The sequence below is a fragment of the Gracilinanus agilis genome, chromosome 4, assembly GCF_016433145.1.
Source record: "Gracilinanus agilis isolate LMUSP501 chromosome 4, AgileGrace, whole genome shotgun sequence".
NCBI classification, from domain to species: Eukaryota; Metazoa; Chordata; class Mammalia; order Didelphimorphia; family Didelphidae; genus Gracilinanus; species Gracilinanus agilis.
In genome coordinates this window covers 203,443,516-203,465,802 of record NC_058133.1, presented here as the reverse complement: position 1 = coordinate 203,465,802, position 22,287 = coordinate 203,443,516, and the positions used below count along the sequence as shown (strand labels likewise).

The window sequence follows — 22,287 nt, the reverse complement described above, 5'->3', positions numbered from 1 at the left end:
AGGAAGGAAGGAAGGAAGGAAGGAAGGAAGGAAGGAAGGAAGGAAGGAAGGAAGGAAGGAAGGAAGGAAGGAAAGAAGAATAGCTATTGCAGACCAGAGGGTATGTTAGAATTCAAAGGATCTGATTAATTCCCACTGTCTCTGTGAAGACTTCCTTACAACCCCCAAACACCATCTGTTCCTACTCTGAAATCAGATAGCACTCTGTTAACTGTACCTACCACTCTTCTAGGACCTACAGTACAGAGGATCTCTATCTCTAGAGACTAGACCTGTAATTTCATTACTAGGGAGTTCCCTCTACCAATGCACCTACTTTGAAACTTATATTCTTAGAGTTTTCAAGAGCAGAGTTGTCAAACTTGTAGTGAGAATGAAGTCTCAAAATCCTCTGGGCATGAGCCAAATTAAAATATAATTGGGAATGTTTAATAAAAATAAATAAAAATATGTTTCAACAATATTTTTTCTAGTCATATCTGACTCTTCATGACCCTAATTGGGGTTTTCTTAGCAAGAATACTAGTAGGGTTTGCCATTTCCTTCTCCAGCTCTGTTGATAGATGAGGAAATCAAAGCACAATGACTTGCCCAGGGTCATGTAGCTAGTAAATGTCTGGGGCCAAATTTGAATTCAGGAAATGAGTTTTCCTGACTCCAGACCTGGAACTCTATCCACTCTATACCTAGCTTCCCACAATTCAATATAGATTTTGTTAATTTGTGTCAATCTGCTACATGAAGGGATGCCTTTTATTTGAATTTGACACCATTCATCTAGGGCAGAGAAAAGGTAAGTGACTTGGCCAGGGTCACACAGCTGGTATAAATCAGGGGAAGGACTTGAACTCAGGTCCTCCTGGATCTGAGGCCATCTTCCTATGTTCTGTATTATATTACACTGCCTCTCATAATACTTGAATTCTACCAAAGTTATCCTGTGTCTCCCTAGCTCACTGATTAATTAATAAGGCATTCTTGAAAATGGTTACTAGTCCAACATCTTGAGTGGAAAAGACTTGATTCCTTTTAAGTTGATATGGCCAATATCACATATTTCTCTGAATTTCTATCAGTGCTCAGTCTAAAACTTTTTCCATAAGATGTACTTAATAAAAATGCTGCTTTATTGATTAGGTAGAGCAGTGAAGGCAGCTAGATAGCACAGTAGATAGAGTGTCAGGCCTTAAGACAAGGAGGTCCTGGGTTCAAAACTGACCTCAGATACTTCTTAACAATGTGACCCTAGGCAAGTCACTTAACCTCAAATGCCTAGCTCTTGCCACTCTTCTGCCTTAGACAGAAGGTAAAGAGTTAAAAAAAATAGAGCAGTCCCTTGAGGTCAAGGGCTCTCTCTCTATAATAGTTCTGGAGAAGAGGTAGGACTATTTACAAGGATAGAAGTCACAGCCAGTGCTATCTAGGTTTCTGTACATGGGTAAAGGAGAAAGTCTTTCCTCAATCATCAGTGAATGGAGCCAGGACATCCACATTCCCGCATCATTCTTGCTTAGGGACCAGAAGTCATAGAAACAGTCAACACACACAGCAACTCCACCCCATTCCTGGTCAGTTCCATGCGTCAAACCCTTTTACACCCAACCTGGGGGTCAGAAGCTTTGGGAATAATATTAATAAATTGATCAGACATCTGCTATCATTGGAAGATTGGGATATCAGCTCTGTAGGGATGGATTCTAGTCAAAATAATTACCTAGAAGCTAATATAGACTTGAACTGAGTTGAGTTTCCCTGATTAATACAACTGGAGTACAATGAAAACAAGCTGTTGACACTCCAGAGGGAAGCAGGAATCAGGAGTGGCTGACTCAGGCAGCTTTGCTCCATGGCTTCAGAAGAACCATCTGCCAAAGGAAAAAATAAAAACTTCTGGCAGAGAACTCTCCTGTCCTTGGCAGACTCCCACTTAGGATCAACTGAGGGGCTCCCTCTGCTGTGGTGTTCTCAGAAGGCTCACCCTATTTCATTAAACCATCCCCTCTCCTTGTGGAGGCTCTTCCTTCCATTCTCCCCCAGCATCTCTTCATTCATCCCAAGATTCTCTCAATCTCTCTCTCTCTCTCTCTCTCTCTCTCTCTCTCTCTCTCTCTCTCTCTCTCTCTCTNTCTCTCTCTCTCTCTCTCTCTCTCTCTCTCTCTCTCTCTCTCTCTCTCTCTCTCAAAAATAACCACTAACCACTGATTTGCATTAGCATGTTGTAAATAATTGGCATGCGATTCATGTAATGTCAGAACACAAAAATTCCTACCCTCCCTCAATTCTTTTTTTGTCAGGTTTGGCAGGCATTCATAGGGGAAGTAATTGCAGAAATAATCCAAAAATACTTTCTATTTGATTTTGGGATGTGTTTTAACATTTATTTGCCACTGATTTACCTTTTGGACTATGTTTTCCTTCTCTCAAGCTTTTCTGGTAATATTGACATGAACATCTGTGGCCAATTTGCTCCATTCATTAGATCACAATGCTAGGGAGAGTGAAAAGTTGTGGGTTCAATTCCCCAATGAGCTAGTTAGCTTCTCTCTTTTTCTATGGCCACAGACCATTCATGCCTTTAATGACAATCATAATAGTCTTTAATGCTGGCAACAAGGAGGATAGGATCACAATGAAAATGATTCAATGCAATCTCATCCCACTACTAAAAAACAAAAACAAAAACCCTCAAAATACATATCTTGGAATTATGGTTAGTGCAGAATCAACTTATGACCTAAAGGAGAAAATTATTTTTAACTTAATTAAGATGACACGGACCCTTTGCTTAAGAAAATTTTAGTTGAGTCAGGAAAATGAGACTTAAGCATAAAGGAATAATTAACAATTTTCTTTTGGCTTAGACCTGTAATTGCATTAGGGCAGGAAACTCCCTCTATACAAATATATGCAATTATTCTGAAATTTAAAAGTCTTAGAGAACTGCTTAGGCACTGAACGGTTAAGTAACAAGGGCAGAATTAGGACAAAAACATTTTTAATCTTAGAGAGTGTTGTAGAATAACCTACTCTGGGTCTTGTGTTATTGCTTGCTTGCACACTCACATGATCTTGAGATGTGTAGGTACCAGCAAAAGCAGGGCAGGGAAAGAATCTAGGAATCAGAGCTGGGTGCTTTATAGAATAACACTCAATATCCCATCTCCATGAATTTGCATAGACTGTACCCCATTGCCTAAAATGCAATCCTTTCACATCTCTCCATCTTAGAATCCCTCACTTCCTTCAAGCTCACATGCTATCTCCTTTACTGTTGTTCAGTCGTATCTGACTCTGTTATCCCTGGACCATAGCACACCAGGACTCTCCATGAGGTTTTCTTAGCAAAGATACTGCAGTGGTTTGCCATCTCCTTCTGCAATTTGTGGTCATTCAATTGTGTCTGACTCTTCATGATCCCATTTGGTGTTTTCTTGGCAAAGATACTAGAGTGGTTTGCCATTTCCTTCTCCAGTTTGTTGTCATTCAATTGTGTCTGACTCTTCATGACACCATTTAACATTTTCTTGGTGAGGATACTAGAGTGGTTTGCCATTTCCTTCTCCTCAATTGTGTCTGACTCTTCATAGTCCCATTTGGCATTTTCTTGGCAAAGATACTAGAGCAGTTTGCTATCTCCCCCTCCAATTTGTTGTCATTCAATTGTGTCTGACTCTTCATGATCCAATTTGGAGTTTTCTTGGCAAAGATCTTAGAGTGGTTTGCCATTTCCTTCTCCTCAATTGTGTCTGACTCTTCGTGACCCCATTTGGCATTTTCTTGGTGAGGATACTAGAGTGGTTTGCCATTTCCTTCTCCAGCTCATTTTACAGATTAAGAACTATGGTGAACGGGGTTAAGTGACCTGTCCAAAGTCACACAGTTGGTAAGTGTCCAAAGCCAGATTTTAATTCAAGAAAATGAGTCTTCCTGACCCCAAGTCCAGCCCTCTCTCCATTGCACCACCTAGTTGCCCTTATCAAAAATGTTTCCTCATCCCTTTGGGAGTTAAATCTCTTTCTACTTCTGCACTCGCTCCTATGTGTGCATGCTGTAGCCATCTGAAATAAAATGTAAGTTTCCCAAAGGCAGGAACTGTTGTGAATTTTTTTCCACCATTTTTGTCTTTGCATGTGTAATAAGCAGGTAATAAATCCCTATTGGATTAGAGGGGGGAAGGAATGGCACCAGAGAAATCCTCGGGGCCCTCCCCACTTACCAGAGCACATTTCACCTTTGTATCGGACACAGGAGAAGTCATCGCATTCACAGTACTTTCCAGTGACCTTGCCAAAGTCACTGCTATGGCAGACGCACTGGCCGCACAGGCACTCCCCTCGCTGGCTGCAGGCCGGCTGGCCCTCTTGGGGACTGCACTCATCCTGCTGGGAGAGGCTGTAATCCTCCTCGGAGCACTCGCACTGGGCACCCAGCCAGCCAGGGCCACAGCGGCACACCCCACACTCAAAGGTCCCGTTGCCCTGGTTGCAGCGGCTGCTGTGTGGTTCAGCCTGGGCCTGACAGGCACAATCACAATCAAAAGTGACGGAGATGGTGAGGCTGTCCTTGAACCCCACAGGCTTAATGGTAAAGGATTTCTCCGTTTGTTCAGGACAGCCACGGACTTTGGCCTCGATGCTGAAGCTCACCTGGGAGGGAAACAGGGTCTGGTTGGTACTTAGGTTGTCTTGTGCCTAACATCTCACATTCAATTATAACCCACTGAGGAATGGTCAACCACTTGGACCCCAGAGCTCCCTGCCCTGCCAGAAAGTGTACAAACCAGGTATGAGCCACTATGATTTGGAGCTAGGAAGGGACCTCTAGATTCTGGGCTCCCCTCTTCCAGGGTATTAGGTTTAGAGAACAGAAGTGACTGGCCAAGGGTCTCAAAAGGAACAGATTCAAATCCAGGGCTGTTTCTCTTATACCAGCCTGTTTCTAGAATTTTACACATTTTTCTTTCCCCCTTCCCTGAGCTTCTCAACCTGGACAGGACCAAGAGAATAAAACCTAAGTGAGGAAATCCTGGGCAAGGACACCGATGTAGCTGCATCCAGGAGATGAGACAGTAAGGTCAGGGATCAAATCAACAGCCATGGAACAGTCTTTCCTCTGTGTGGCACTAACTGGCCTTAGTGGGACTAAATCTGTGACCTTGTTTTTATGGGTTTTATGTTCTAACTAACTGAATCAATTGGCTACGGGCAGAACTTGTCATATTACCCATCGTGGTGTTGCTGTTCAGTCATTTCAGTTGTGTCTGACTCTTTGTGACCCCATTTGGGGTTTTCTTGGCAAAGACACTGGAATGGTTTGCCATTTCCTTCTCCAGCTCATTTTACAAATTAGGAAACTGAGGAAAACAAAGTTAAGTGACTTGCCTAGGGTCACACAGTTAGTATGTTTCTGAGGCTGCATTTGAACTCAGGTCTTCCTGACTCCAGACCCAGTACTCTATCCACTGTACCACCTACCTATCCATGGTATGCCCATTATGGTACACAAACTTAATATTGTGATTCACGTCACAATTCCACACTCACACCATGCTTCGTGCTTCCCCCAAACAAGATATACAACTCAATTCAGAACAAGATATTAACACACTTATAGGCATGGAAATTTGCAAGCAAATATTCTTCTCTACTCCTCTCCTTTTCTCTCCTCTCCTCAATTCTCCCTTCCCCTCCTTTCCTTCCCTTCCTCTTTTCCCTCTTTTCCTTCCTCTTCTTCCTCTTCCTTCTCTCTCTCACACACAGTTTCTTATGTTGAAATATAACATTTATATATTATGTATATTGTATATATGTATACATACTTTATGTGTTGTATATATGTATATGAATATGTGTATGTATATAATGTATAATCCCAGTGAAATTGCTTGTCAGCTGCAGGAAGGGGGAGGGAAAGAAGATATATCATGTAAACATGGAAAAATATTTTTTTAATTAAAAATTAAATTAAAAAAAAAAGAAATATGATATGGAGAGAAGAAGTACTCTATTTGGGGTCAGAAACCTGGGTGCAAATCTCAAGTTACCTGTTTGACCTTAGAAAAATTATTTCTCTCTCTGTGGTCTTAGTTTCTTCATCTTTAAAATGATAGAACTTTTACTAGATGATCTCTAAGGTTTTTGCCAACTCCAAATCCCATAATAACCATACCAGAATGTCAATGAAGATGAAACAGACAAGGGAGAGGGAAAAGGAATGGGGAAGGAGGGGTAGAGCTAATGATTTCTTCACATTGCTTTTACATACTCATCAAATGAGATTATAGTGGTGCTGAGGATTGAACACTGGGCTTAGAGTCAAGGAGTTGTTCTTTCATTTTCAGTTGTGTCTGACTCTTCATGACCCCATTTGGGGTTTTCTTGGCAAAGATCCTGGAGTGGTTTGTCATTTCCTTTTCCAGCTCATTTTACAGATGAGAAAACTGAGGCAAAGAGGGTGAAGTGACTTGCCCAGGGTCACACAGCTAATAAGTGTCTGAGATCAGATTTAAACTCATGAAGATGAATGTTCCTGATCCTAAGACCAGTGCTCTATCCACTGCACTATCTAGCTGCCCAAGGAATCAGGCACACAGTAAACGCTATATTAATATTAACTATTATCATTATTGTTATAGAATTTGCAACCTACAACTATAGAGTGGGAATTAGGGAGAATATTGGGAAGGAAGAAATGGCACCCACAGAAATAAAAGGTTCTTACTGTGTCTCCAATCTTGAGGCCAACACAGGACTTGAGACCTGGGATGACCTCGTTGTTGAGGCAGGTAGCATTGAAGGACAAGGACAGCTCTTCGGGAAGATCTCGGACTTCCAGCTCCACTTTAGAACGGATTTTCTGAGTAGAGTTCAGGGAAAGAAAAAAGGTAAGAGACTACTGAAAAGTAGTGACCCATCCATGCCCCTGCTGTTCTGCAAAAATGGGCTATCAGAAGTAGCCAGATCTGGCAGTGGCAGAGTGACCACATAAGACAGCACTGGTCTCAGCCTGCCTAGGAGATGAGGTTGAGGGTTTTGGAGAGGATGGGGAGAAATGCTAGAACCTCCATTCCCAGGATCGTGTCCCCTCTTCCTGCATCCCTCTCCCAGGCACTGGTAGGCTCTGGGGAAAGCAGAAACCCAGTAGGGCACTCTTGCCAAACACATTGGCTTTCCATAGTGCCTGGAATCGATACAAATTCTTCTGTTTGGCATTTAAAGCCCTTCACGATCTGACTCTATCTTTCCTTTTTCTTTTTTTTTTTTTTTAATTCTGAATTTCCTTTTCCTCTCTTCAATTTATTTTTTTTTTTTTGGTTTTGTTTGTAAACCCTTACTTTCTGCCTTAGAATCCATACTATGTATCATTCCAAGGCAGAAGAGCAGCAAGGGCTAGATCCTGGAGTTAATTGATTTGCCCAGGGTCACACAGGTAGGAAATGGCTGAGGTCATATTTGAACCCAAGACCTCCTCTCTTGAGGCCTGGCACTCTATCCACTGCACCACCCAGCTGCCTCTGGCTCTCTCTTTCTACACGAACTCATGATCTCTTTCAAATGATCAGCATTCCAATTAAACTGGTCTACTTACCATTACCCGTACAAACCACTATTGCCCACCTCTGTACCTCTGCATATTTCTCTATACCTGGCATACTTTTTCTTCCTTCTTGCCTTTGCCTCAATGACACTTACAACAGGCCTTTCCTGGTTCACTCCCTATCCCCCCAAAACACCTTGTATTTATTTGTATATGGTTTAATTTGTTGATCTATCTACCTTTTACTTCCTTCCAGTAGAATGTAAACTCCTTGAGAGCAGACCCTATTTCTTTTCTTTTCTTCTTTTTCCCCAAGGCCTAGAATAGTACCTTCTACTTGAGGGAAATTTTTTTTTAATTTTTATTTTTTAATTTATTTTTTAGAAAAATTTTCCATGGTTACATGATTCATGTTTTTACTTTCCCCTTCACCCCACCCCCATAGCTGATGCGCATTTCCACTGTTGTTTTTTTTTTTTTAAAACCTTAACTTCTGCGTATTGGCTCATAGTGGAAGAGTGGTAAGGGTGGGCAATGGGGGTCAAGTGACTTGCCCAGGGTCACACAGCTGGGAAGTGTCTGAGGCTGGATTTGAACCTAGGACCTCCTGTCTCTAGGTCTGACTCTCAATCCACTGAGCTACCCAGCTGCCCCCTCCACTGGTTTTAACATGTGTTAGAGGAATTTTTTGTTGTTGTTGAGTCATTTCAGTTGTGTCTGACTCTTGGTGAGCCCTTTTCCAGGTTTTCTTGACAAAGCTAAAAAAGTAGTTTGCCATTTCCTTCTCCAGATCATTTTATAGAGGAGAAACAAGGCAAACAGAGTTAAGTGCCTTGCCTAGGGTCACCTGGCTAAAAAATGTCTGAAGCTGGATTTGAATTCATGAAGATGAGTCTTCCAAATTCTAAGCCCAGTGTTCTATCCACTGTGCAACCTAGCTGCCCTTACTTAGAAGAAAAATTGATAAGAATTTGCTAGATTGAACTGGAAGTGGGGGCAGCTGGGTACTCAGTGGATTGAGAGCCGGGCCTAGAGACAGGAGGCCCTCGGTTCAAATCTGACCTGAGACACTTCCCAGCTGTGTGGCCCTGGGCAAGTTACTTGACCCCCATTGCCTACCTTTACCACTCTTCTGCCTTGGAGCCTATACACAGTATTGACTCCAAGACAGAAGGTAAGGGTTTAAAAATAAAAAAATAAATTGAACTGGAGGGCCCTGAGAGGCCCCTGACACTGAAGGATGCTGAGGAGTTGTATCTTCTGCCCTCTCTGCATTCCCCAGTTTATCCAGACCCCCTCCTCTCCCTCCTCTTCATTTTCTGCCCTTTATTCCCTGCCAACTACTCTCCCACAAACTCTAACCCTACCATCCTCAGCACCCTATGTTCTGTCTTCCATTCCCCAGTGCTCCTCTTCGAATTTTCATTAACTCATTAATTCCATCAACAACATCTATTCCTTCTTCTGCACACACTCAAGGTTCTCCAGCTCAGCCTCACATCTTGTTTCTCCTTCACTACAATGGGCCCTGCTCCTACCCTTCTGTTCTAAAGATTACTCCTTTCTCACCAGGCTGAGAACCTGTTTTCCTTATGGAATGGGAAGGGTAGGGAAAGGAAGGGAGAGAGGGACAGAGACACAGACACAGACAGAAAAACAGAGACAGAGACTGAGAGATACAGAGAGAGGGAGGGAGGGAAAAAAGGAGAAAGGGAGGGAGACAGACAGAGAGCACAGTGATATTGGATATTAGAATTTCTGGGTTCTGGTTCAAGCTTTGTCCCCATATGCCTGGTACATTTGCTGACTCAATGGATAAATGAGTAAATAATACCTTGGCTTCCCAAGGACATGATACACTTACCCCATATGCATCAATGATAAGCTGAAGGACATTACTGGAATCCCTAGACAGCATACCCACTGTGGTCCCTGGGATGAGCTCACTATAGTTCTAGAAGGAAAATACCCAGCAATCATTGAGAGACCCCAGCAGATGAACAAGGTAAAATAGACCTTCTAGGTCCAGGGTCCTTAACCTGGGTTCGGGAATTTGGTTTGTTTCTTTTTTGACCACTATTATTTTAATGTATCTAATTTTTTTCCTTGTACTCTTATTAATTTTATTTTATGTATTAAAAACATTATTCTGAGAAGGGCTTCATAGGCTTCACCAAACTGCCAAAAAATGGCCAAGAAAAGGTAAAGAACCTCTGGTCTAGGGAAATTTTCTAGGTACTCTCCAAACCTGCCAGAGGGTCTACAGAGGAAAAACAAGGTAGCCCATATCTCATTCCTTAATAAGAAAGGTAAAACCTATGCCAATCACAGTCCTCAAACTGTTTCCACAATCACACACATAAACACATCCCTCTACCCCCTAATAATAATAAAGGGAAGAGAAGGGAAGGGAAGGGAGTATAATAAATAAAATGCTTTTTGGGACCTGTGTTTGAATCCTACCATTGACACTGTAAGCCTTGTGTGCCTTCTCTGCAAAACAGGGATAATAGACCCTGCACTACCTACCTCACAGGTTTGTTGTGGGAATCAACTGAGATAATGGGCGTCACCTGATAGAGGCTGACCACACTTCGAGTCACTGCAAAGATTAAGTTTATATTCTTCTGGGACAGCTTCTCTGTCATCAGTGCCAGAGAGGGATAGTCCTATTAAAAAAAAAAAAAGATTTGTGGGTTAGTGGAGAGTTCCCCTAGAGTTTAAGAGGATCTTTTTTTTTAAGCCTTAGTTTTTTACCTTAGTAACAACTTTAAAAAGGAAGTCCAAGGACTATGGCAAACGAAGTTAAATGACTTGTCCAAGGTCACATAGGTAAGAAGTATCTAAGGCCAAGTTTGTACCCAGGTCATCCTGACTCCAAGACTGGCACTCTATCCATTGGATAAAGTTGGATAACTACCCCATGATCCTATCTTTTTAAGATGTCTATAGTCCAAATGATATGTAAGTTGATTTTTATCCAGTGGTCCTAAATCATTTCATTCTGTGGCCCAAGTGGTAAGCCTTGAACAGGGAAAAAAAATTATCCTATGTCAAATGCCAAAAAGGAGGCACAAACGATAGGTGAAAAAGTCTGGGTCAGTGCTGCCCAAAGTGAGCACCTCGGGGGCAGCTGGGTGGCTCAGTGGATTAAGAGCTCAGAGACAGGAGGTCCTGGGTTCAAATCTGGTCTCAGACACTTCCTAGCTGTGTGACCCTGGACAAGTCACTTAACCCCCATTGCCTAGCCCTTACTGCTCTTCTGCCTTGGAACCAATACATAGTATTGATTCCAAGATGGAAGGTAAGGATTTAAAAAAAATAGTGGGCACCTCATTCCTCTGCTATCTTCCTCATGAAAGAGTTCATAGAATCATAGATTTAAAGCTGGAAGGGACCTTATAGAAGTCCAGTTCATTCACTTTACACAAAGTTACTGAGGCTCTGAAATGTCCATCACTATCCACTACACCATGATATCTGACTTCTTAGACTGACTTACAAGGGCCTCCACCATTCACCCCTAACCTGTCATCATGCTCTGGCTCATATAACTTACCCATCCCCAATTTGGAATGCCCCCCATACCTCTCTTTCAGCCCTTCCCCTTCCCTGCTCAATGTCTTTGAGTTATTTCAGTCATCCAATTCTTCATGACCCCATTGGACTTTTCTTGGCAAAGACAATGGAGTGGTTTATCATTTCCTTCTCCAGTTCATTTGACAACATTGCATACTCATAGTCTCCTGCCTCTTCAGTGAAAAGAGGGAGTACATTTCCTAGTCTCTTAAAAATGTTTTATTTTAGAGAGGTAAAATGAAATAAAGAAGGAGGAAACAAAGAAAGTGAAAGAAAGAAAATGAAATTAAGAAATGAAGGAAGAAGGAAAGATAGGAAAAAGGGAAGAAAAAGAGAGGAAGAAAGAAAGAGAGAAAGAAAGAAAGAGAGAAAGAAAGAAAGGAAGAAAGAAAGGAAGGAAGAGAGAAAGAGAGAGAGAGAAAGAAAGAAATGAATGAATGAATGAATTTTTAAAACCTTCATAGATTTGAAGACAGTTAATCACTCCTCTCCTGAACCTTCCCTTCTCCAAGGTAAACAATCCACTTAATTTTTACCCAGAGGACCTGTTCTCCACCCCTTTGTTCATCTTGGTCCTGCTCCAGTAAACCCTTTCCAGTTTCTCTGTTGTATTATCCCAACTAGGCATATTGTTCTAATTAAGTACTGGCTGATGCAGAAAAGAAAGGATTGCCTCTTAACTCCAAGGTTTTATGTGACTTTTTGCATGACCCAGGTGCTGATATCAACAGAGGTGAGAATGGTGTTGATGGTGGGAAGTAGAAAGACAGCAGGGCTTGGGAGAACTCACCATAGTGGTGGAGGCAGAGTAGTAATTGTCACTGCCAATGTGGCATTCCCCATCATTGGGCTGAACAATTCCTGATAGTCTCCCATCCAGAGCGATGTGGGTCTTGGCATCAGTGGTGAACACCAGCAGATGGGATGCATCATTCCTCCAGCCAATTTTTTCCTATTAAAAAAAAAAGCCAGGGTAGCCTTAACCATGTCATAGGAAAAGAACAACATCCAAGGACTCAGCCCTGGATGGATGAATACAGGAAAAGGTTGAACACCCACTAATTCCTCATCAGGAATATGCATTGGCAGTGTTATTTTAAAAAGTTATCTAGAGATTGTCATCTCAGAATTATAGAGATCAGGACTCAATCTATGATTGTACAAGTAAGGGGAACTCTTAGGCAAGGAAAGAGTTTCTACAAATCTAGACTGGCACCTCCTCAGCAAATTATCTTAGCGAGTTGCATAGAATCCTGCCCAGGGCCACCCACCCAGTTCATATCAAGCAGGATTTGACCCAGATGTTCAAAGGTGTAGGCCACCCTATATCCTAATACCAATCCTTATAGCATTATATGTAGTTGGAAATAAATAAAAAGAACTTAGAACAGGGCAATGATTAAATAAACTCTGATAACAGATCTTTATAGAAATGTATAAGGGGAAGAAGGGGGGGGGGGGAAGATGGGCAAGTGCAAGGGATGAGCTTGTGTGCTCTAGTGGTATCCTCCCAATGTTGGGAGAAATTGAAGAAGACCTCTGGAAAGTTGGATGGGCTTTGGTATGTGTTGTTGTTCGGTTGCATCTGACTCTTTGTGACCCCATTTTTGGAGTTTTCTTGGCAGAGATAATGGAATGGTTTGCCATTTCCTTCTCCAGCTCATTTGACAGATGAGGAAACTGAGGCAAACAAGATTAAATGATATGCCTGAGGTCACACAGCCAGTAAGTATCTGAGGTCTAATCTGAACTCATGAAGTTGAATCCTCCTGATTCCAAGCCCAATGTTCTATCCACTGCACCACCTACCTGTCCTTGGCTTCCTTGACATATACTAACAAGGATCTCACAGGAAGGGCAGGCATCAATGAAGCATGATTTGCCTTAGTGAAGTAAACATTCATATCAATTAATTTGCTGATCTTTTTTAGTATTGCATACATTAGTAAGATGGAATACTCTAATACAATTACATATAAGGAATACATGAAATCTGGGAAAAACTTATATGAAGAAAAAAAAGTAGACAAGTAAATAAGAATAGACAAAGAATACTGATGGGGACTTAAAGGGAGCAACCGAAAGTGTTATGATACTTTGGGAATTGAAATTAATTTAAACATAAGTAGTTTGTGAACAAATTTGATTGTTTGAATTGATGTTCAATGTATAACACTAATAAACCATCTAGAGAGAGAGAAAGAAAGTGAGAGAGAATGAAGAAAAGTTGGAAAATACCACTTGGAGAATAGCTTTTTTCTGTATTTCTAGCCAAAGGCCAGCTAGATGGTGGGCTTGGAATCAAGAAGACTCATCTTCATGAGGTCAAATTTACTATAGCTTTATGGCCCAGGGCAAGTCACTTTACCCTATTGGCTTCAGTTCTCCATCTGTAAAATGAGCTAGAGAAGAAAATGGCAAACCATTCCAGTATCTTTGCAAAGAAAACCTTAAATGGGGTCATGAAGAGTAGGGCATGATGGAAATGACCGAACAACAACATTTCCAACCACTCTATCCAGCACCAGAACCTTCTCCCAATGTTTCTACCCTCTCCCAGAGATATAATCCAAGACTCAAGAGACCCCCATAATCAAACGATGCTCCAACAATCATGTACATATTTCTGCCGGGCTACAATAATCACTAGAAACCAACCCACCAAGCACAGGTGTTATGCTCATGTCCTTAGGGGCTCTCCCTATAGACTTTGATGAGAAGAGAACAATCTCATCACCTATCCTAGGTAAGTCAGTCCCAACTATAATTCTGGGTTATGTTTGGTGAAATTTGGAAAATTCTTTTCCCAAAGCAACTGCGATTGCTCGGGTCCCGAAAGGTTCGGATAATTCAGAGACTGCTCAGCAGAGTAGGCTGAATAACAGTAATACCTCATATATACCCGCCTCAGGGACATTGACCATCTTGAGCTTTGCTCCCCACCAGAGACCCGTTCTTCCCAATGTGCAATGCTAGCTTCTTGGCCCTTGGCCCACATCACCCACACTCACATCACAGACTGTAGCTTGCATTATGGCATCAAATCCACCTTCTGGGGCGTCCCGGTTCCTTGACACATTCTGCTTTTGCACTTCCTCATTGAAGCGGGTCACCTGATCCGTCAAAGTCAATACATGCTTGTAGCCAAACATGGGTAAACAGGTTGTCTTCAGTCTGGGGAAAGAGATGAGTAACTATTCCCCATGGGAAAGACTGCACAGTGGAAACAGGGCATGGGGCATGACACGCCAGCATGCAAGCCTAAGTCATTATAGCACCAAATACCTTAGTAATTCAGGCCTCAAAACTCTCACATTTAACTAAATTATCCAAGATCGCATTAACTTATACTCAGACCATATTCTAACTACATATAATGTTAAAGGAAAAATTCTTCTAATTGATTAATGGACAGCAAACAATGATAAATGAATAAATTATACCTTGTTCTACACTTCTTTCCTTAACTTAATGGTTTGCTCATTTAACTGATGACTCCTATCCACCCTGTTGTTGGTTTTTTTTTTTTTCATTTCAATTAAACCAGTAATGAGTATCTTTATTTTCCCTCTCAACCATACACAGAAACATTTGTCATCTGCAATTCTACTTAGCACTTTTCATACAGTATTCCAGGTCATGTGATCTTTTCTGAAATATTTAAATTTGTGTGAACATGATTCAAGTTGTCTTTTACTGTATTTTTTAATTTAAAAAACAATAAGGGATAGAATTCTTTTTTCAGATTAATTACTTACTTAATTATTAAGTATTTGCTCCATAAAACAGGAGGTAAGTCTGTGAATTTATAACTTCAATTGTAGGCACAGCTTGTATATATGTATCACTGATGGGAAACCACTGCCCTTTATTGATTTATTTTCAAATTCTTGTGGACTAAAAGAGGCTGAACACATGGAAAGCCACAATATCAAGACATAGAAACATGAATAAATACAAGCCTCCATTTCCACTATCGAATGGTTGTGTGAATAGCCTCTGAAGTAGACAGCCCATTTAGTTCAATATTATAGTAGGTTGAGAACCAAAGTATCAATAATAAGCACAAAGTATCAACTTTAGATCAAATAAGATAGTGCATGTAAAACACTTTCTAAAGTGTCCACTGTCATTATTATTATTATTATAATTATCATTACTGATTATTGATGAGCATTTGCTTATTGACAAGGGCTAGCTGAAATAAGGTCAAGTCACTTCACTTTCTGCACCTCATTTTTTTTATCTCTAAAAAAGATTAGATTAGATAATAAAGAAGGACCCTTCTGGGCATCTGCCAGGCAGTTAAGTGGCACAGTGGATAGAGCGCTGGATCTAGAGTCAGGAAGACCCAAGTTTAAATCCTACCTCAAATACTATCTGTGTGACCCTGGGCAAGTCACTTAATGTTTATCTGTCTCAGTTTCCTCATCTGTAAAATGGTGATAATAGTATCTACCTTTCCTAGGTTGTTGTGAGAATCAAATGCAGTGATTTGCAAACTTTAAAGTACTATAAAAATGCTAGCAATTGTTATTATTAGCAACAGCAGCATCCTTACTCCTGAAATGCTAATAATTTTGATTTTCCATATTATCTGGACTTCGTTCATTTAAAGATGGATAAAAGCACCCCTGAGATACTGACCAATTACTGTAGCACCCTAACTTGACTAGATCTTTCTGATTTCTCACACAGGGAAGGTGGGACAAAGAAGAGACCTGCCCATGACCAACCAGCAGAGCAGCCACAGAATTGAACACAGGACACACCCAATCCTGCCAGCTGATCTGCCCAACTGATCCCAGTGGCGAGGACTTACTCATAGCAAGGGTTTTTAAGGGCCTCTGGAGGAGAAATGTACATATATGGCGACATGGGCTTGTCCACAAAGGCCCCAAAGCCAATGCGTAGGTTACTGGTAAGCTTGCGCATCTCAGAGGCCAGCTTAGTCCCCAAAGACTGAATTTTCTGCAGGTCATCCCGCATAGAGTTGGACAGATCCATCAAATAGTAGATGTCTACTGGGTAATCCTCCACCTGCCGCACTTGCACCGAGAAGGTCTGAGAATCATCTGGAAGGGAAGGAGGTAGAAGTGTCAGTACAGGACCCAAGGCATGTAGAGCAACATGGCTCTGGGCCCCAATGGTTTTCCCTTTCAGCTCAAGGTCAACCTCTTCCCTAAAAGTCTCCCCTGATTGCCACCCCCTTCTCCAACCTCCATTACTAACATTCTCTCTTCCCACAAATGACTTTCTATTTTTTTATCTGTGTCAATCAATCAACTAGCAATTATTAAGCACCTACTATATCAGGCACTTTGCTCAACACTAAAGATACAAAGAAAAGCAAAAAACAGTCCAGCCTCTCAAGGACCTCACAGGATATAATGAGGAAGAGTATACCAGGGTTGTCTTTCATATCTAAAACTATGGCTTTCCATGAGTCACGCATATATTTTATAACCTTTGAAACTAGTAAACATAGTAGGTAAAGGATTAGACTTGGATATGGGAAGAACTGAGTCCAAATGCTGCTCCAGATACTATCTATGTAACTCTGAGCAAGTGACTTAACCTCTTTTAACCTCCATTTTCTCATCTGTAAAATAGGGATAATATAAGTATCTACCTCACAGGATTGTTGGGAGGATCAACTGAGATAATATATGTAAAGTCCTTTGCAAACCTTAAAGAGCTATAAAAATGCTAATAATGCATCATCATTATTATTATTACAATTAACAGACATAGGGGCAGCTGGGTAGCTCAGTGGATTGAGAATCAGGCCTAGAGATGGGAGGTCCGAGGTTCAAATCCATCCTCAGACACTTCCCAGCTGTGTGACCCTGGGCAAGTCACTTGACCCCCATTGTCCACCTTTACCACTCTTCTACCAAGGAGCCAATACACAGAAGTTAAGGGTTTAAAAAAATAATAATTAACAGACATTAAGCCTTCAGACACATCTCAAGGAACACATATCTGACCCCATACTGGTCAATAAGTTACTGTTTCCTTATCCTTTTGATTGAATACAGATACTTGGGAAAGATGAGATGCCTTTTTTCTGATTTTAGGGAATTATACCTGTTTATTCTCCCCCTCCCAACTTGGAAAGTCCTTAATCTTTCCTTCAATTAGAAATCAGATCATCTAACTTTGTATCCTGGTCAATTGCTTTCATTTAATTAGTTGGCCTTATTTGATTGTTTTTAATACATCAAAATCCGTCTCACTCTGAATTCAGGGTCTTTGAACTGAGTTGGGGGACTTCTGATTCATTTATTATTCCTGTTTTGCTAATAAATTGTATAGCTCAGATAATTTCCTCCAGTATTATCTATCCACTTAGGAAACAATATGATGGCTATCAGGGACTTTAGACAAAGGATTCCTTCACTGGGTATAGAAATGGACTAGCAGACTTGTAGTGCACTTTCCAATTCACATTTGATAACACTCTCTTTAACTTGTTCTTTACAGTTTACAAAGCAGTTTCCCCCCTAATAACCTTATGAGATAGATAATGCAAGCCATATCATCCCTATTTTACAGAGGAAGTAACTGAAATCCAGAGAGATTGACTTCTTCCTGGTCAAACAACTAGAAGATAACAGAATTTGAACCCAGATTTCCCCTCTCAGTTCAGCTATGTGGCACAGTAGATAGAGTTCCAGGCTTGGAGTCAAGAAGACTTATCTTCCTAAATTCAAATCTGGCCTCAGACACTCATTAGCTGTGTAACCTTGGGCTACTCACTTAACCCTATTGGCCTCAGTTTCCTCATCTATAAAATGGGCTGGAAAAGGAAATGGCAAACCACTCTAGTAACTTTATTTAAAAAAAACACAAGTGGGGCCATGAAGAGTTAGACATGTCTGAAAAATAAATGATTGACTGGCTGGAAAAAAAAAGGCTATAACTTCTCCAAAGTTATAATGTTATGATTTCACAAGTATAACCTAGACCAAATTGTTTACTTTTTTCAAGAGAGGAGGGAAAAAGAAGGGAAACAGGAGAATTTGAAACTCAAAATTTTAGAGAACAAATGTTAAAAATTGTTATTACATATAATTAAGAAAAATAAAATAATGAGTTAAAAATAATAATAATTTTAAAAGATGCATTTGGCTATATAAAGAAGCTACACAGAATATAATAAAATATGTTTTAACCTAATGCCAAAAAACAAAAGGAAGGGTTCAAACCTATTTATTTTATTTTATATCAAGGTCAATATTCTTTCCCCAAGACCATGTTGATTCTCCATGATTATATTATGTAACTTGTTTCCTCAATGAGACTATAACCTTTTGGAGGCAGAGATCCTTTTTCTTTCTTTGTACCTTGGCAGAGTCTTTGTATGATTCTGTACAATGTAGTATTTCAATTAAATGCTTAATGAAATATGAAGTAACCAAGCCTTTTATATGTTCTCTGTCCTCTTGCTTATCCCTAAACTTCCTCTATTTTCTTCTTCATATCTCTAGCCTTTCTTCAATTATTCTACATTCTTTCCTCCTTTTTCTCTCACTTTCCACTGTCTAGAGACTCTGATCTCTTCTCTTGATCTTATCCATCACTAACAAGAACCCACAACCTCAAAGACAAATAAGACTACATTACAAGCTTCTTGAGAACAGGAATCCTATCATCTATTTCTCTGGAAACAGATTGCACATTGGACAATAAATGAACATTCCTCATTATCTAACACTTAGCTTCTTAGTACATTATTGATTTGTTTAGATAATTAAACTCAGTGTTACAAAATGAATAGTTTTAGCCTCTATCCAAATCCCCCTGGATCAATCCCTCTATCTTGACATATCTTTATCCCTTGCCCCCTATTTTCTCTGTTTTCATCCTTCCATCCCCAAATCTTTAGTTCTCTATAATTCTTTTTTTTTTATCCTTACCTTCTGTCTTAGTACAATTCTAAGTCAGAAGAGTGGCAAGGGCTAGGCAATTTGGGGTTAAGTGGCTTACTCAGGGTCACACAGCTAGGACAGATTTGAACCTAGGTCCTCCCAACACCAGGCCTGGCACTCTACCCACTGTGCTACCTAGCTACGCCTAGTCCTCCATAAGTCTTTATTTCCCCACCACTCCCTACCTATCCATCTAATTTCCATCACCTACATTACTATGTCCCCCATCCCCTATATTTGTCCTGAATGCTTTAGCTCCTAGTAACCAGGGATTACCTGCATGAGGTGGGGAGGGCCCCAAAAGGACCCCTCCCATATCTTACCTGGCCTCAGTCGAAGCTCAATCTTCTGGGGGCTGACTTGGGTGATCTTGGAACTATCTCCAGAACCAGTATTACTTAGAGGTCTAGCTTTCAGAATCCTGATTTGGCTGACCGGGAATTCAATGGATTCAAGTTCACATCCCTCCTTTAGCAGGTTCTCTTTCAGGTCACAACGGGAAGCTCCCAGAGCAAAATTCTAGAAGGAAGGCACCAGACTCAAATCTTGGGCTAGAAGCCATGATAACACCCTTCTTCCTTCAGGGTTTTTCAGACACCACTACTTATTGGCAAAAGAGCTTTGAGTGTCCTCTAAGAAGCATTCAAATGCTGGGGTAGAAGTGAAAGCCCAATGACACAATAGATAAGCTAAGACAACAAAAAAGCAGGTAGTTGTGCATGGATGAGATTAGAGGATTATAGATCTAGACCTGGAAGGGACCTCAAGCATCATCTAGCATGAGGGGGTTCTTAATTCGGGTTCCATGAACTTTAAAAATATATATAATTTTATATATAAAATACACATATAGTTTTATATATAATATAAATATGATATGATATAACATAATGTTTATATATAATTATAATATATAGATCACTGTTTCAATATGCTTTGCTTCCTAGTGATCTTATGTGAGTTATTTTAAGCATTTAAAAATATTATTCTGAGAAAGGGTTCTTTGGCTTCACTAGATTGCCAAAGAAGCTCATGATTAAAAAAAAAAAAAAAAAACTTAATCTCTGATCTAGTTTAACTATATTACCTTTAAAAAAAACCCTTTACCTTCTATCTTAGAATCAATACTGTGGATAGGTTCCACTGAGCCACCCAGCTATCCCCCTAACCCATATTCTAATATAGGCTCTAGCACTAACTAGATGTATGACTTGAGGCTAATCAATCTCTCTGTCTTGGTCCCATTTCCTCACCTGTAAAATGAGAGGGGAAATCTCTAAGGTCCTTTCCAGCTCTCACATTCCTTGAAAGTGTGTCCATATCTATATGAGAGCATATCCATATGGACCAGATGTTGGTGTGACAGTAAATGACTGAAAAACTAGAAAACCGCTTCCATGAGCTATTTTCCTATTCCAATTACCCTTCTCCATTCTTTCCAAATTCCTCTAAACCACAGCAAACTAGATAGCGATCTACCACAGGATAAGAAGCAAAATAATGAACAGAGCTTGCCTTGGATTCAGGAAGACCTGAGTTCAAGTCCTGCCTCTGGCATATATTGACTGACTCTGGGCAAAGCATATAACCTTTCTATGCCTAGGTTTGCAGTCATAAATATGGGGAAATAGCAGCTACCTCAAGGGTTGTAATGAATGTTAAAGGAGATAGTACCTATAAAACACTTTGCAACCTTACAGTACTACACAAATGCTAACTATTATTTTTGTTATAAATATTATGTTGGGGGCAGCTGGGTGGCTCAGTGAATTGAGAGCCAGACCTAGAGATGGGAGGTCCTAGGTTCAAATCTGGCCTCAGACACTTCCCGGCTGTGTGACCCTGGGCAAGTCACTTAACCCCCATTGCCTACCCTTACCACTCTTCTGCCTTAGAACCTATACTCAGTATTGATTCTAAGATGGAAGTTAAGGGTTTAAAATATATAAATATATATATATATTATGTTATTTTCATTATTAATTATCTTTCATAGGATATCATAATATCCTATATGATATAATGATAATTATACCTTCATAGGATATCAATCTCATTAGCTCCTCTATAACAAAAAAGGCCAGTGCAGAAGAAAAGGAGGGACAGGACTGGGAAAAGCCCCATTAAAGAAAGTCTAGAAGAAGGCAAGAGCCAAGGTTAAGGTTGTAAGATACCTAACAGCCCATCAGGGAGTAGTGGGTAAAGTTCTTTCTCCAATATCAATAGAGAAATTATTAGAATGATCATGTGAACTGGAACCTCCTCCAGGAATTGATGCAGTGTGAAAAGAACAGAACCAGGAGAACCTTATACATAGAGCCTGATACACTGTAGTACAATCAAATGTAATGGACTTCTATACTAGCAGCAATGCAATGATCCAGGACATTTCTGAGGGACTTAAGAGAAAGAACACTATCCACATCCAGAGAAAGAACTGTGGGAGCAGAAACACAGAAGAAAGACATTTCCTTGATCACATGGTTCGATGGGGGTATGATTGGGGATGCAGACGCTAAAGGATCACCCTAGTGCAAATTTTAATAATATGGAAATAGGTCTTGATCAATGACATGTGTAAAATGCAGTGGAATTACTCATTGGCTATGGGGGGGGGGAAGGAGGAGGGGAGAGAACATGAATCATGTAACCATGGAAAAATATTCTAAATTAATTAATTAATTAGAAATTTTCAGATTAAAAAAAAAGAAATTATTAGAATGAGAAACACCTTCAATCTCATCTAGTTTAATCCTGCTCATTTTATAGATGAGGGGGAGATTGAGAGATAATGAGGAATCTAGGTTGAGAGTCTGAGATTATATTACCCTCCACAGTAACAGTGATGGCCAGCAGCAGGGAAGGTTTAAGGGGAAAGATAATGAGTTCTGTTTTGGACATATTGAATTTAAGGTGTCTACTGGATATCCAGTTCAAGACATCTGAAAGGCAGTTGAAGATACAAGACTGGAAGTAGCAGAGAGACTGAGGCAGGATAGGTAGCTTAGAGATGGTAATTATATCCCTGGGAGATAATATCACCAAACATAGTAATATAGAGGGAGAATAGAAAAAGAGCCAGGACAGAACCCTAAGGGACACCTACGATTACAGGGTATGATATGGAGGAGGATCCAGAAAAGAAGACAGAGAAGTGGTGGTCAGATAATTAAGGAAAAAAACCAGGAGGAGGCAGCTGGATAGCTCAGTGGATTGAGAGTCAGGCCTAGAGACAGGA

General features: G+C 40.5%; 1 protein-coding gene across 1 annotated transcript in view; it reads right to left on the bottom strand.

Annotated features, from left to right (window-relative positions):
- ITGB3 (integrin subunit beta 3) overlaps positions 1-22,287 on the bottom strand; it is an 85,856-nt gene that overhangs the window by 27,855 nt on the left and 35,714 nt on the right. Inside the window, exons 5-12 of the mRNA XM_044675130.1 lie at positions 19,373-19,568; positions 15,938-16,190; positions 14,127-14,289; positions 11,906-12,067; positions 10,110-10,205; positions 9,401-9,490; positions 6,721-6,855; positions 4,217-4,646 (exon numbers count right to left, since the gene is read on the bottom strand). Of these exons, the coding sequence (XP_044531065.1) occupies positions 4,217-4,646; positions 6,721-6,855; positions 9,401-9,490; positions 10,110-10,205; positions 11,906-12,067; positions 14,127-14,289; positions 15,938-16,190; positions 19,373-19,568 (1,525 nt within the window). The remainder of the gene's footprint in view (positions 1-4,216; positions 4,647-6,720; positions 6,856-9,400; positions 9,491-10,109; positions 10,206-11,905; positions 12,068-14,126; positions 14,290-15,937; positions 16,191-19,372; positions 19,569-22,287) is intronic.